This window comes from Dama dama, chromosome 30, assembly GCF_033118175.1.
Source record: "Dama dama isolate Ldn47 chromosome 30, ASM3311817v1, whole genome shotgun sequence".
NCBI lineage: Eukaryota > Metazoa > Chordata > Mammalia > Artiodactyla > Cervidae > Dama > Dama dama.
Window position 1 is genome coordinate 89738436 of NC_083710.1, and position 13614 is coordinate 89752049.

The 13614-nt window shown below is 62.1% G+C and overlaps 2 protein-coding genes across 5 annotated transcripts in view; both read right to left on the reverse strand.

Annotated features, from left to right (window-relative positions):
• Nucleotides 1–454: 454 nt before the first annotated feature.
• Nucleotides 455–8748, reverse strand: C30H13orf46 (chromosome 30 C13orf46 homolog). 3 transcript variants are annotated; one of them, XM_061133357.1, is made up of 7 exons: nt 8559–8748; nt 4777–4828; nt 4183–4327; nt 4052–4099; nt 3083–3130; nt 1955–2022; nt 455–525 (listed from the first exon to the last, which is right to left on the reverse strand). In XM_061133357.1, the coding sequence occupies exons 1-7, from the start codon at nt 8746–8748 to the stop codon at nt 459–461; spliced, it is 618 nt and encodes a 205-aa protein (XP_060989340.1). In that variant the 3' UTR covers nt 455–458. The 3 variants fall into 3 exon arrangements, with proteins under 3 accessions (XP_060989340.1, XP_060989339.1, XP_060989338.1); XM_061133356.1 differs by lacking the exon at nt 8559–8748 and adding an exon at nt 5519–8390; XM_061133355.1 differs by lacking the exons at nt 455–525; nt 8559–8748 and adding an exon at nt 5519–8390 and having other exon boundaries at nt 1951–3130.
• A 1490-nt stretch (nt 8749–10238) lies between these two features.
• Nucleotides 10239–13614, reverse strand: part of RASA3 (RAS p21 protein activator 3) — an 81408-nt gene continuing 78032 nt past the window's right edge. For both annotated transcript variants that reach the window (XM_061133646.1, XM_061133647.1), the window contains 2 exons: nt 12661–12844; nt 10239–11640 (listed from right to left, as the gene is read on the reverse strand). In XM_061133646.1, coding sequence (XP_060989629.1) covers nt 11565–11640; nt 12661–12844 — 260 coding nt within the window. In that variant the 3' untranslated portion in view covers nt 10239–11564. The remainder of the gene's footprint in view (nt 11641–12660; nt 12845–13614) is intronic.

The following is a 13614-nucleotide window of genomic DNA, read 5'->3' on the forward strand; positions in this document are numbered from 1 at the left end:
GAGGTGTGACCAAGTGACCCGGGAGGTGTGACCACGTGACCTGGGAGGGGAGGTGTGACCACGTGACCCGGGAGGTGTGACCACGTGACCTGGGAGATAAGTCCCTGAGCTGCTTCTCCTCCCTGATGTACATTTTGTGGGACAAGATTCGTGGCAAGAAGGGATGGGGCCCTTGAGAGGTACAACATCTTTCATCCACTTTTTATTGCGTCTTTAAAAGATGGCCTCATCGCTTCCCAGTGATGGATCATCGTGTGTGAAGCAGTCACGTCGCCTCTGAAGCAGGCTCCTCTGGTGTTTCAGGACAGCTGTCTGCATCCTTGCCCCTCCCGGTCTGGCTGGCCCAGGAGCCAAGTGGAAGCCCAGTTACTGGCCAGAGGGGCAGGTCTGGGTTAGGACCCGGGAGGCAGCCTGCCCTCCGCCCGGCCCCTCCCTGAGCCTGAGTTACCTCCTCCAGCCTACGCGCTCTCCTTCACCTTCTTCCTGGTGGAGTATGGGATGCAGCACACCCAGCTGGTCCTGGACCTGGAGACCGAGGGGAGGGTGTGAGAGGCACCCTGCCCCCTCCCACCAACTCCGCGTGGGTAAGCTCGCCAGCCAGAGACAGCTCCCAGGCCCCTCGGGGCCCTCCCCTCTGCTGCCTCGGCTTCTCCAGCCCAACAGGAGCCCCTTGAGCACGAGAGGCCTTGAAGGCCCACTGAGCCTGCTGCCCCGTCCATCCACAGCCAGCCGTGAAGAGGCATCACGGGTGGACAGTGCCCACCCCAGCCCAGAGTTTCCAGAGCACTGTGGCCTGTGCCTATTCCTGCTGGGGGGGACTCTTGGGGTTCCACTTCCAACCAAGGCTGTCTCTGGGGTCAGATGGCACTCCTCTTCACAGGGACCTCCATGGCTCTGGGCCAAAGTGCCCCAATGGGCCCCTAACAGGCACCTGGGTGCCCGAGGGGGCCGACTGGACGGACTGAGGCTGCGGGTGAGCAGGCAGGTGACCCCGCCTCCCTGGCGCATATCCAGGCACCCCCTATGAGCAGACCCGATCCTGTCGGCCGAGCAGCTGCCGGCCGCTGAGGCCTGGTTCCTAGGCATGGCCCATCCACAGGTTCTCTGGGGCCGCTGAGCACAGAGTGTGGGAGCCAGACCCGGAGGCTGAGAGGTGGGCCTGGGCCCGCCTGGCCTGGGGCAGAAAAGGAGCTGCCAGGTTGTGTCCAGGGTGACCAAGTCCATCACCACATCCAGTAAGAAACGATGAGAAAAGCAGACATTAGCTTAAGGAAGACTTTCCTGGCAAGCCTAGATCTGAGGCTATGCCAGGCAGTCCTGACACCTTGGTAAAAGCTGTGTGCCTGGCCGTGTGAGCAGAGATCAGAACAGACTTGGGGGTGACACCTCCTCACAGGGACACTGTCCCCCCGGAACCCAACCCGAGGAAAGGCAGTAACAGCCACCGCCAAGTCGCAAAGGGCCGGGACGCTGCGGCCAAGCACGTCTGGAAGCACAGGAGTGTGGCCTGGGGCCCCCCGCCCCAGCTCGCCCACGCTCCAGCCTCTGCTCCTGGTCCCTCGAGGCCCAGGCTCCCAGATGCCCCCACTGTTTCCAGTTGGTGGCACTTGGGTATTTTAAACTTTTCCTCTCTGTTGTGCTATTTCATGAGACTTCATTTATTTTAAATATCAGTTTTACAAGGTGAACAGAGAAATTTTTCTTTTTAAAACTGTGCAAGCAAATCAGCTGAGATATTAATACAATTAATTCAGGTGAGAAGTGGAGGAATAGCTATTTTCTTCTTTGTGCTTCTCTGTACCGATTAACATACCATCGACCCACAGCCCTCGGGCGAGCATCACACCTCCTCCTGGCTCCAGAGCCTCATGATCTCTGCCCCAGAGGGTGGAGGCGTTGGGACAAACACTCCCCTGACCCCAGCCCACCTCCCCTGAGTGGACTCCTCACTCACTCGTCCTCTGACACATCCCCCATGTCCTTCTGGGACCGCTTCTCTTCTTTCGTGATGCACGTGATCACCTGTGGGGCGGGAGCAGTTGAGGGGACGGGGTGGGAGGCATTAGGGACCAAGGCTGGACCTGTTGGACCCGCTGAGAACAAGATGGGGCCATGGAGACAGCCCTGAGCGTCCTCCCATGCAGCAGGCCCCATCAGGCAGGGATTTCTAGCTAGGGGACCCAGACCAAGGAGCCATGCCCTTGACCCTGGAATGCAAGTCAGAAGGCCTGGTCCCTCAGTCCCAGCTGTGCCCCTGGCTGAACCTTCTCGAGCCACGGTAACCTTGGGGTGAGCCAGTCACCGACTCTCTTCACCGTGCATCGTGTTCTGAGGGCAAAGAGCTAGGAAGTACCGCCTGGAAAGGAGCAGCCCCGAGGCAGGGGCGAATTAGAGAAAGCTTCCAAAGAGACGGCTACTCACTACAACAGAAACAGAGAATATTTGTGTTGGAAAGACCCAGTCAGGCCACTGGGTCAACCACTTCCATTTACAGAGAGTGGTGCTGAAATGGTGGTGGTGTTGGAGGTGGTGCGGTGAGGCTGATGCTGATGGAGACAGTGAGTGGGGTGGTAGTCTTGATGATGGTGGAGACAGGGACGATGGTGGTGGTGGGGAAGATAGTACCTGATACAGGGGCTCTCTGGGCACCAGGCAGTGTTCTGAGGGTGCTACAGAACAATGCTGGGCTGCAGGTATTAAGATTCCCATTTTGCAGATGATAAAACTGAGTCATGGAAAGGCATGGTGACTTGTGTGAGCCTTCCCTGCATGTGGAGACTAAATCTTCCAGCTCCTGGCTTGGACCACAATCCCACAAGAGGTTCTCGAGGGCCCCAGGCACCTCGAGTGTTGACCCAGGCCCTGGTGTTGCTGGTGGTGCAGAAACGCGTGTGGGTTGGCGTGAGGGAGTGAGAAAGAGGCCCGGGTGCCCTCTGGTCCCCAGGCCAGCCCTCAAACCCCAGGCCCTGTCTCTCCTCAGCGGCCAGCACACCCTGCTCGGGCACGTTCCCGGGACCGCTGTGGGCCCCGAGCTTGCTGCCTCCCTGTGGGTGGCCCGGCTTTCTCGGCTCTGGTGCTTTACCTCCTCAGCACGGTCTCCCAGGTCAATGTCCACAAACACAGATGGTTTCTGTGGAGGGAAATCAGAGACACATGGATGACGGGTGTGGCTGAGGAGGGGCGAGGAGTGCAGCTTCCTGGGAGGGGCGTGAGCTCGAGGCCCCGTGGTGCTCAGATATGGGCATTCATTACCCCGGGGTCACCACACCCTGGCTGTGTGTGGTGGGAGCTCCTGGCAGCGGGGCTGGCGAGGCCTCCACGGCAGCTCTGGCAGAGGGCGGGGAGGTCTGGCCTCCCCAGCACCCTCAGTCACCTCATATCAGGTCCCTGATGACCCAGAGGGGCCCCCCACCTTTACCTGCTGAGAACCAGAGCCTGGGTGAGCAGGCACGCCAAGAGCTGGGCGGACGCTGCATGCCCACATGCTCTCCTGGGCTCCGTCTGCAGGCGGCCCTCCGCCTGGTGCGGACGCACACAGGGCCTGAGGGCCTGGGGTCTGTGTGGCGGTTGCCCCACGTCTCTGCCCCTCAGGCTCCTTGGCTTAGCCCCGAAAGTGCTCCTGTGGTAGCGCTTTGGTCGACACCGGGAGAAGTGTTTCTGGGAGTGGAGGGAACCCCAGAACCCCCGGACACGGGCCCAGGGCCACCGGTGTAAACCCTGACAAGACCGCCCAGCTCCTCTCCACCCCCACGAGCCTGGGGGTGGGCGGCGTCCAGGGAGGGCTCTACCCCGGGCTGCGGGCTGGGCTGGGTCTCCCCACAAGGCTGAGCTGAGGGTGTCTCGGTCAGGACTCCCTGACCCCTGAGTGTGGTGCTGCTTTGCGAGCTGGGGTTAAGGTGCCCCAGGGCGGAGCACAGAGCCCGGTGCCAAGGGCGCTCAGGGCCGGTCCACGCAAGCCCTGCTCCGCCCGGGGGACTGACCGGCGTCCACAGCAGGACCACGCCCCGCGGTCTCCCCGCCTGATTCCACTACTGAAGCAGGACTGTCTTGCCTCTTTCTCCAGAAGGTCGTCTAGCTTGATGGACTCGGGCTCCTGTTCCTGTGAGGAGGCGGCGGGACAGGCCAGGTAAATGGGCAGGGCTGAGCCGGGGGCTGGCCGCGCGGGTGGGGGGCATGGCTCACCTTGGCCTCCGGGGTGCACTCGTCTGCGCCCTCCCCTCCGGCCGGCTGCTCGCGGCGGGTGCTGGCCTCCTCCACCTTTGCGTCCTCCGGCGCCTGCCCGCGGGCATCCTGGGCCCCGTCCTGCTTGTCCTCCAGGCTGGCCTGGCTGCAGGGGGTGGAGACAGTTGGACAGCTTCGTCCTAACCCTAACCCTAACCCTGGGAGCCTGTGCGGTGCCCCTGCGTTGGCAGAGGGGTGGGGGCGGTGGGCAAGGCAGGCCCTGGGGGGAGAGGAGGTGCGGAGGCAGCGACGCAGGGCTCCGAGGGGCCATCCTGACCCAGACCTGCCCAGCGCGAGGGTTGCTCCGGGGCCCTGGCAGCCTCCCGGAGGGCAAGCTTTCTTTCTGGAGATCCCGGGGAAGGACGCCAGAGAGGTGCCAGCGCTGAGGTGCTGGGCCGGGCTAAGCCGCGCTGCTGTTTGCTGGGTGGCCCGCCCCTCTGAGCCTCCCTGGACCCTGCTGCCCTCCTTCAGGGCCTCCAGGCCTGGCTCCCGCCCCGCCTCCCACGTCCCCGCACGCATCTGCATGGCTGCCTCCGCTGTGCCGAGGCCGCTCACCAGCTGGCATCTTCTGCTTCGCTCCTGACGTCCTTCCCCTGGTCTTCGGACTCTGAGGAGGGGCAGCAGAGCTGCGGTCAGTCTGCAAGGATGCTGACGGCCACCCACAGGGAGCCTGGCTCTGCTGCCCCTGTTTGGACCCAAGTCCCCCGGCATCCTCGCCCGGGAGGCCGCTGGCCCTGACGTCCCCATCAGCAATTTGCAGGCTAGTGAGGGGCCCTGAGCGGTCGCAGCTGGGCCGAGGGGGTCCCTGTGGGGCCTTGCCCTCTCAGTGGAACTTGGGGAGCCTGTGGCGTTGCTGTGTTCTCCTGGAGGCAGCAGCGGTGGGGGCGGGGGGAACTCGGTCTGTGTCCCCCTGGAGGCGGCATCTGAGCATCAGCGGCCCAGGGCACTGCGGGGGCGGGTTCTTGGCTGTGGGGTCTGTCCATGAGCAGAGGAGGGCGCCTCACATATGGGGAGCAAGGGGGCCGCGTCTCAGGGCCTCATGGGGCAGTGTGAGCCCTGAGCTCCGAGCAGGAGGCTGTGGCTTCCTGGTGAGATGCAGGCTCTTCGCTCCATAGCTTGGAGCTCACAGTGGGGGTTCCCACAGGCCCCGGGGCCTCAGAGGACCCTCGGAGGGGCCCCGAGGTTGCTGCGCTCCAGCCCCACAACCTCTCAACCCCCCTGAGCCTGAGGCGCCCCGTGGCTGCTCCAGAACCCCCTGCCCCTGATAGCCTGGTTCCCACCCCAGCCTGAAACACACCCTGGGCCCTGGTCCTGCAGCTGGCACAGTCTAGGAGGCTCCCAGCTTTAAGAAGCGCTCTCGGCAGGACGCCCGGCAGGGCGCCTCTGGCGGCCATGGTTCTGGAGGGTCTCCTACAGAATCTGGTGGCCAGACTGGCTACTCAGGGTCTTTTCAGTTCGCAGGCCTCGGGGCTGGGGCACCGCCAGGGATGGGGTCAGGGCCAGCCCCTTGTGGGCGCCCTGCCAGCTGTGCCACTTCATCCGCTGGCCCTTGCCACCTCGCACGCTGTTCCTCCCAAAGCCCTGAGCCTGTGTCCCTGGCTCCTGACATCCTCCAGCGTCGTCCTTCATGGGGACCTGGGCCCCCTGCCCAGGGTTAAGTGACCTTCCGTGGGGGGAGTTTTCTGCCAGGCCTGGCCTCCCTGGTACTCGGCACCCACGCCCCGGGCTGGGTCATTCGTGGACCTTCCCCGCCTCTGGGCTGAGTCCCCTGCAGGTAAGAACTGGGTGCTGTGTGTCCTCCTCCGTTTCCAGCACCCGCACAGGCTCCAGGGCGCCTGCTGACCTGTGCTGTGCTGTCCCCAGGCAGGCCCTGGCCACCCGGAGACAAAGTCTTGAAGGCCAGGGGTGCAGCCGCAGCAGGCCTTCAGAGGTCGTTTCAGAGCTCCACTGCTCTCAGCAGGAAGGGCCCGGACAGTCAGGAGCCGCTGTTTGCAGGCAGTGCTCCAAGGTGACTTCTGGAAAATCTTCAGCAGCCCCTGACTGCTTGCACACGTGTGTGCCTTTGTGCTGGCGCACATGCCTGTGGGTGTACAAGTTTGCACACGTGTGTGCTGGTGCGTGTGCCTGTGTGGCACATGTCTGGGCGTGCGGGCGTGTGCACGTGTATGTCAGCACACATGTCCCTGTGTGTGCAAGTGTGTGCATGCGTGTGTGCTGGCACCCTATCCCTGTGTGTGTGAGTGTGTGCACACGTGTCTGTGCATGGGCTGGCCCACATACTCTCCACAGCTCCCTCCTCTTGCGTGGACTGACAGGAGAGGAAGCATCAGCAGGAAGAGCTGGTTCTTCTCTGCTCCGCCACGGCCGCAGAATGAGCAACCGCCTTTTCCTCCAGCGCAGCATTGTCAGAAAGGGAAACACTCGTGTTGGTGGGTCCCCCGTCTGCCTTCTAAGGAAGATCCTGCATTCACGCAGGTTCTGGGCATGTCTGCAGGGTCTGTAATGATCTCCAGGCAGACGGGAGGGCTGCTCCCCTGGGCCCCATGAGCAGCGTCAGGAGGGGGCGCAGAGGGTCGGGAGTTGGCCTGGAGGTAGAGCCCCCCTTTGCTGCCTCCCTTCAGCTGGGCTCTAAGCAACCCTCATACCACTCACAGGTCACTGTCTGAGCTTGAGTCGCCCCCATAGGTCTGGGATGAGCGTGTAGGGTGGGCAGGCCAGGTGGTGAGGGGCTGACATTGCAGAACCCTCTGCACGACCACACCGACACTGCCTTGCAGCGAGGGCGCCCCTCACTCCCTTCACAGCAGGAGAGCCTCCTCCGGCCCGTGGATCTCAGCGGGTCCCGCCACGTGGAGCAGCCCGAGGCCCGGAGCCCACCCTCCGAACGGCCCTCCTCCTCCTGGACACGCCCTGCAGGGGCTGGTCGGCGGCCCCGGGGCAGGTTCTGTGCGGCGAGCCTGTTGCCAGGGTGCGGGTCCCAGGCGAGGCGCTCAGAGTGCAGGCACGGCTCTGCGGCTTCCAGCGGCTTCTGCACCTTCCGGCTGGTATGTCTGCGGCGCCCCCCTGTCTGCGACCCTGTGGTCTTGACAGCCACAGGTCAGGCAGCACCAGCCTCCTCCCCCGTGATCCCTGCATGCGAGCGTCAAGGCCGGGTGGGTCTCTGACCCTCCCTCAGGGGGGCCATGTCTTGTTCCATTTGACCACGTGGGCAGCAAGGCCCGCTGTGTTCCAGCCCCTCTGAACTGTCCGGGACCTCCTGGGCCTGGAGCCTCGGGGCAGGTGGGCACAGGGCAGGACGAGGCTCAGCTCGGCACGCCCGGCCGTCCAACTTCGGGAAACCACGCGGTGCTGGACAGGAAGGTCTGAGGCCAGTGTTACTGGGAGACCCCACAGCCACCTGCAGTGCTTCTGAGCAGGCTATGGGTTGGTCTCCTCTCAGGGACTCAGCCCTCCTGAGATCCCTACACAGAGCGGCCGTGCTGGATGGCGGGTGGGGGGATGGAGTGGCCTCTGTGCGGTGACCTCCTCCTCTGACACAGCTTTGGATTTTTAAGCTGAGAAAACAAGTATTTTTACACCACGGCCTCTTAATGGCACTCCTAGGGCTTGAGCGGCCAGTCGCATTCCTGTTCACTGTTTCTTTTCCTGGGCCTGAATGACGGTCTTGGCAAAGGGCGCTTGCTGGCGTGGCCTTCTCAGAACCACGACCTAGGGGTCCCACCCATGACTGGCAGCTCCCCGTCTCTCCACGAGCTCAGGGCCTGCTGCCCCGGGGTAGCTGACCCTCGAGGGGCAGGTCCACGTCAGCACCAGTGCATTTCGAGCACCCATCCCCACCTTGGGCACACCACTGCCCGCTTGCGGGGTTAGCAACACGCTGGAGTGGGAAACAGACAACATAAGATGCAAATGTGCACAGTTCACAATGTAAGAGTCTCATTTGTGCCATGTATGGTGGGCGGCTCCAGCCCCACAGGTTCCCCGCTGCCCCTGTGAGGCCCCTGGTTCCCACAGTGGAATCGAGGCTTGCCCTGGAGCCTCACTATGAACCCGAGACACTTTCCACGCCACCTCAAGAGCCAGAGGTGTTCCCAAAGTACTCGATGCCTTCACAGGCCACAGGGGCCAGGTCTCTGTCCTCACCCTTTCCTCCTGCCCTCAGCAGAACTTACAGCAGGCCCCCCAGAAGCCCCGGGCCGGCCCCCAGGATGGGCCCCCGAAGCCCCTGGCCCTTAGGATGGGCCCCCACAGCCCCGGGCCCTTAGGATGGGCCCCCACAGCCCCACGTGCAGGGATCAGGGACCCACGTTAGCTCTGGGTGAGCCGCCTGCCCCCACCTAGCTCCTTGCACAGCTTCTTGATGCAGCTCGGCGGGTCCCCCTTCTGGAGCAGGCCGCCCACACTCCGGCTCCGCTGCAACTCGGCCATCTCGCTGGCCGCCTTGAGGTGTGCGGTGCCCAGGCCCGTGGGAGGGGCGCCGGGGCCGGGCCGGTGCCTCCTGTGGGCGGCCATGCCGTCCTTGTCCATCCTCCCCGCCTTCTGGCCACAGCAGAGTGGGGGGTGGCGCTCCCGAGTGGCCCTCAGCTGGAGCACATGGCTTCGCCCCACAGGGAGCTGCCCACGGGCACCGGCCCTGTTGCTAGGGGGCCCCTGTGACATCACTGCAGGGGCAGAGGCCACCCAGGATGTGGCTCCAAGCGGCCTCCCCAGGCGCCCAGCCGCAGCAGAGGCAGAGGGCCAGCGGTCGGGGCCAGCACGCGGCTCCCGGGGCTCCTGGAGCCACGTCTGCCGAGCCTTCAGCGAATCCTTTGACTCTTCGCAGGGACGAAGGACTTGGGGGGCGGTGGTGACGCTACTTGGCTGGCAGTCTGGGCCCTGGTGGCATCCTGTGTCCTCCCCACGCCAGACGAGGGGAGATTCACTCAAATGTGACATCGAGGGGGTGGGTCGCCACCTGGGGACAGGATCCTCAGAACTGTGCTGATGAAAACCTTCCCTGCCTTTTAAGTGGGGCCTTTTGCTGGCGTGTCCATAACCAGGGCTTGGGCAGTGTCCACAGCAGACACTCTGGGTCTGGAGCCAGGGGTCAGACGTCCAGGCGTGGCTGGGCTGCTCTCCGGAGGCCTCTTTCCTTGGAGTGTGGACGCCGTCTCCTCACCACGGCCTCACGGGGTCATCCCCTGTGTGTGTCTCGGTCCTAATCACCTCTTCATAAAAGGACATCAGTCAGACTGAACCAGGGCCCCTGAGGGACCTCAGGTGACCTTCGTCACCTCTTTAAAGGCCTGTCTCAAATGCAGTCACTTTGTGAGGTCCTGGGGGTCAGGATTTCGCACTGTGTGGGGCACAGTTCAGCCTGTAACACAGTCTAACAGAAAGGCTCTGATGATCTATTCAGCACGGACTTTTCTCCTCTGGGACCATGGGGGACAAGTCACAGCAGAGGTTCCTTGAGCACCCGGCCAGCAGCACTGTGTGTTGTCAGTGTTCAGAATGAAGCCAAAGTGACTGATCCCCATTTCCCACATCCATCCCTGAACATCTCACAGCACCGTAGCTCACAGGAGGCCTGGGACCCGCCAGCCAACCCCGCCTGTCACTGGGGGGCCTCACCTGTCCTCGGGGGGCCTCACCTGTCATCAGGGGGGCCTCACCTGTCCTCAAGGGACCCCACCTGTCACTGGGGGGGCCTCACCTGTCCTCAAGGGACCCCACCTGTCGTCAGGGGGGCCTCACCTGTCCTCAGAGAAACCTCACCTGTTGTCAGGGGGGCCTCACCTGTCATCAGAGGCACCTCACCTGTCGTCAGGGGGGCCTCATTTGCTGTCAGAGGACCTTACCTGTCATGAGAAGGATCCCACCCATCATCATGAGGACCCCACTGGTCATCAGGGGAACCTCACCTGCCATCACGTGAGTGGCATTAAACTCCTTCCTGCCCCGCTCCACCACCCACCCCCATCTCCACAGGTGCATATTATCAGTGGGTGCTCCTGTGAAACCAAGTCAGTCTCAGAAAGAATAAAAGGTCTGTTTTAATTAGCCAGTAAAATACATCGCACATCATTAGTATCTTAGAAACATTAAGTTACAAATTCATGTTAAAAATTGCAGTTTGGAGCAGCCTAATAGTTGTGTGATGCAAGTTTCTTTTTTGCAACATTTTCTTCCACCATTTGTGACAACTGCTAACATTTCTATCTGCATCTGGATCTCCAGTGACAGACGGCACAGGGTACCAGGTCCCAGGGGTCTGAATGGGGCTTTCCAAATTCAGGCTCAGCCTGGCTGACCTGAGGGCATCAGAGGCAGCAGCTCTGCCTGGGCCTGGCATCTGCTCCCGAGGCCGCCCAGCGCTGGCCCAGCGGTTCCCCCTTCCTTTTCTCTCGGGGACTTGACTTGGCCGCTGTGAGACATGCCCATTCCCTTTTTTGTCACCCATTGTCACCAAATTTCTGCAAGAGAACCCCTGCCCCCAAAGATCGAGGCCATCCTCAAACTGGGATCTCCGTGTGGTTCTGACCCTCTGAACAGGGGTGATACCAACGTCAAAGCTGAAACCAGGAGGCCTTGTCACCCATGAGACACACCCATTCCCTTTTTTGTCCTCAGGTGGCACCTCCCTTGAATGGTAGAGGCTTGGATGTTCCAAGTTAGTAATACTTTATATCAAAGAGCTAATTTAAAACGGTTCTTTAAAAATATTAAGAAAAACAGCTTGAAAATACTGCACATTTCAATTTTTACAAACTTCCCCAAACTCCCACCAGGGTGGCATTCTGCTTTAAGTCCCACTGACAGCAAACAACACAGCTCTCCTTGATGCGGCAGTTGGGTGGATGCATTTCAGCAGCAAGGTGGGAATGAAGGCTGGGACCCCCAGGAAATCTCTGCAAGAGGACTCCTGCTCCCAAAGATCAAGGCCATCCTCCAGCCGGTATCTCCGTGTGGCTCTGACCCTCCGGCCAGGGGTGGCACCAACGTCAAAACTGAAACCAGGAGGCCTTGTGCTGGTGGCCGCCCGGACACAGGCTCGCAGGAGAGTAATGTTCAGGACGTCCCTGCTCCGGCGAAGCAGAGCCTTAGTGCCACAGAGACAAGCGTGCGTGTGACCCGGGCACGCGCCTTGCAGGCTGTGGTGTTGTCAGCACCGTGTTCCGGGAGGGCCAGCTCACCTGCCACCGACGTGACAAAGTGCGCGGCCGCCCGGAAGTGGCCCGGGAGCCTCAGGAGTTTGTGAGCTGGACGTCCGACGAGCTGCCCTCTGGTCTGGTTCTCTCCTCCCCCAGCAAGGCTCTTTCGGTGCAGCTCAGGGCCATCCTGGGAGAGCTTGTGCAGAGACTTCACATGGAATGGGCAGGGGTCTCAGACTGCTGCCTGATGTAGCTCTGGAAGCTCTTGTCTCCAATGGGATGCTCCCTACAGGGTGTGGGGACGGGAGCATGAGCACAGGCCGCCCCGTGCATACTTCTGAGCTCTCACTGCCTGCTCCTACCTTGGCTTGTGATGCACAACCCTCGTAACATGCACAGAAAATGCAGACCAGCAAGGGAAGCGATCAGCCTGAAACCACCCAGGGACGCGCCCACCGTGAGCCCAGTCCCAGAGGGTGGGGCTTGTCGTGCAGGCGTGTGCGGACTGTGAGCTCTGGGAGCGGCCATGCGGTGCCGCGCCCCGTTGGCTACGGATGCTGGCACAGCTGTGAGTCACGGCTGTTTCCAACATGGCAGGTCTGCCACGTTTAGGAAAAGGCAGCATCTTCACACGGCTGGCATGGGCTCTGACAGAGGGTGTTAGAGGGCCTGGAAGGTGATGCAAGTGTCTGTGGAGCAGGGAGCAGACACGGTCGGCATCCCCGGAGACGCTGGGCACCCTCGCAGCCTGGCCAGAGTTGGGGTCTCTTCCAGAGGCCCCCTTCCCTTCCCAAACCAAACCCACGCGCTCCCTGGAAGGAAGGGGGAGCAGGGAGGGGGGCTGGGCCCATGCCAGGTGTGTGCTGGGTGAGTTCTGCATGGGTCTGTGGGCTCCAATGCTTATGGACTCTCATCACCGCACACTCAGAGCAGGAGGACAGGGACCCTTGGCTGAGCCGCCTGCAGCCAGTGGCGCGGAGCGCAGGTGCCCTGGCTCAGTCTGCATCTCTGCCGTCCGTCCCTTCCAGGATGTGGGGTGGGGTCCACGGCCAGCCTGGAGAGAGGCTGAAGGTGGCTCCTGGAGGCAGGGCCGCTGGCCCAAGGAAGCCTAACTTCAGAAGCAAATGGTTCAGGAGGCAGGGGGTCTGGGGGCCTGAGGGTCTGTGGGTGGGGGTAGAAGGCACTGCTCTGGGACACAGTCCAGAGGGACCTGCTCTGAAGGAGGCAGGAAGCCTGCCCTGCCCACAGGCAGGTGGTCCAAGGCAGCGCCCCCGGGCTCCCCGCACCACCGAGACCCCATACTCACTGGCTTCCGTACTTGGTCTTCTTGAACTTGTCCCTTTTGTACTGGGCATGCTCTTGCTCCAGGGCCCCGACCCCGGCGATGACCTGCTTCAGCGTCTTGTAGGTCTCCTGGGGGTCGTCGATGATGAACGTGGAGTACTCCTCCTGCTCTGGCCCGTCGTACACGGATCTGCTTCCGCAGGCCTCTGCAGCACCAGGGAGGGCTGAGGTCAGTGTGGGGGGCCCAGACACGCCACCCCTGGAGCACGTCAGGAAGGACCAACCGCTCGTGCAAATGCACACGAAACAGAAGCTGCCAAGAGCCAGGTCGCCCCTGAACTTCGGAGACGCCCGTGGGCTGGAAGCAGCCAGGGACCTCAGCCCGAGGGTCCGACGCTGAGTACCAGGCCCCAGACCCTCTCTGGGGCGAGCTGGCTCTGTCCTAGCCTGGGCCAGCCAGGGTCGGTTAGTCTGGGGAGATGTGCTCAAGGAAGCCCCACCTGAGGAGGGGTGCTGGGTTCCACCCCCTTTTACGAGGATGCCCCACGAGGGGCACGCACAAGCCCCAGGGCGGTCAGGAGAGCCTGCTGCTGGCAGCTTTCTAGGAAACACTGCCCCACCTGCTCAACAGGTAACTTCTAACACCACCTCACTCCTGCTGAAGACCACACTGTGGCCTCCAGGACCCCATCTGACCCCAGACACCTGAGCTGAGTCCTACACTCCCGCTGCTTGGCCCAGGTGAGCCAGCATGAGGCCCCTCACCCTGGTCTGGGATGCAGAGCATCACCACCATCATCATCATCACCACTGATAGCACCATCATAAACTTCATCATCAACATCACCATCATCACCACCACTGTCACCCTCATCGTCTCATCTCATCACCAGCATCATCACCCTCATCACCTCATCTCCTCATCACCAGCATCATCACCCTCATCACCTCATCTCCTCATCACCAGCATCATCAC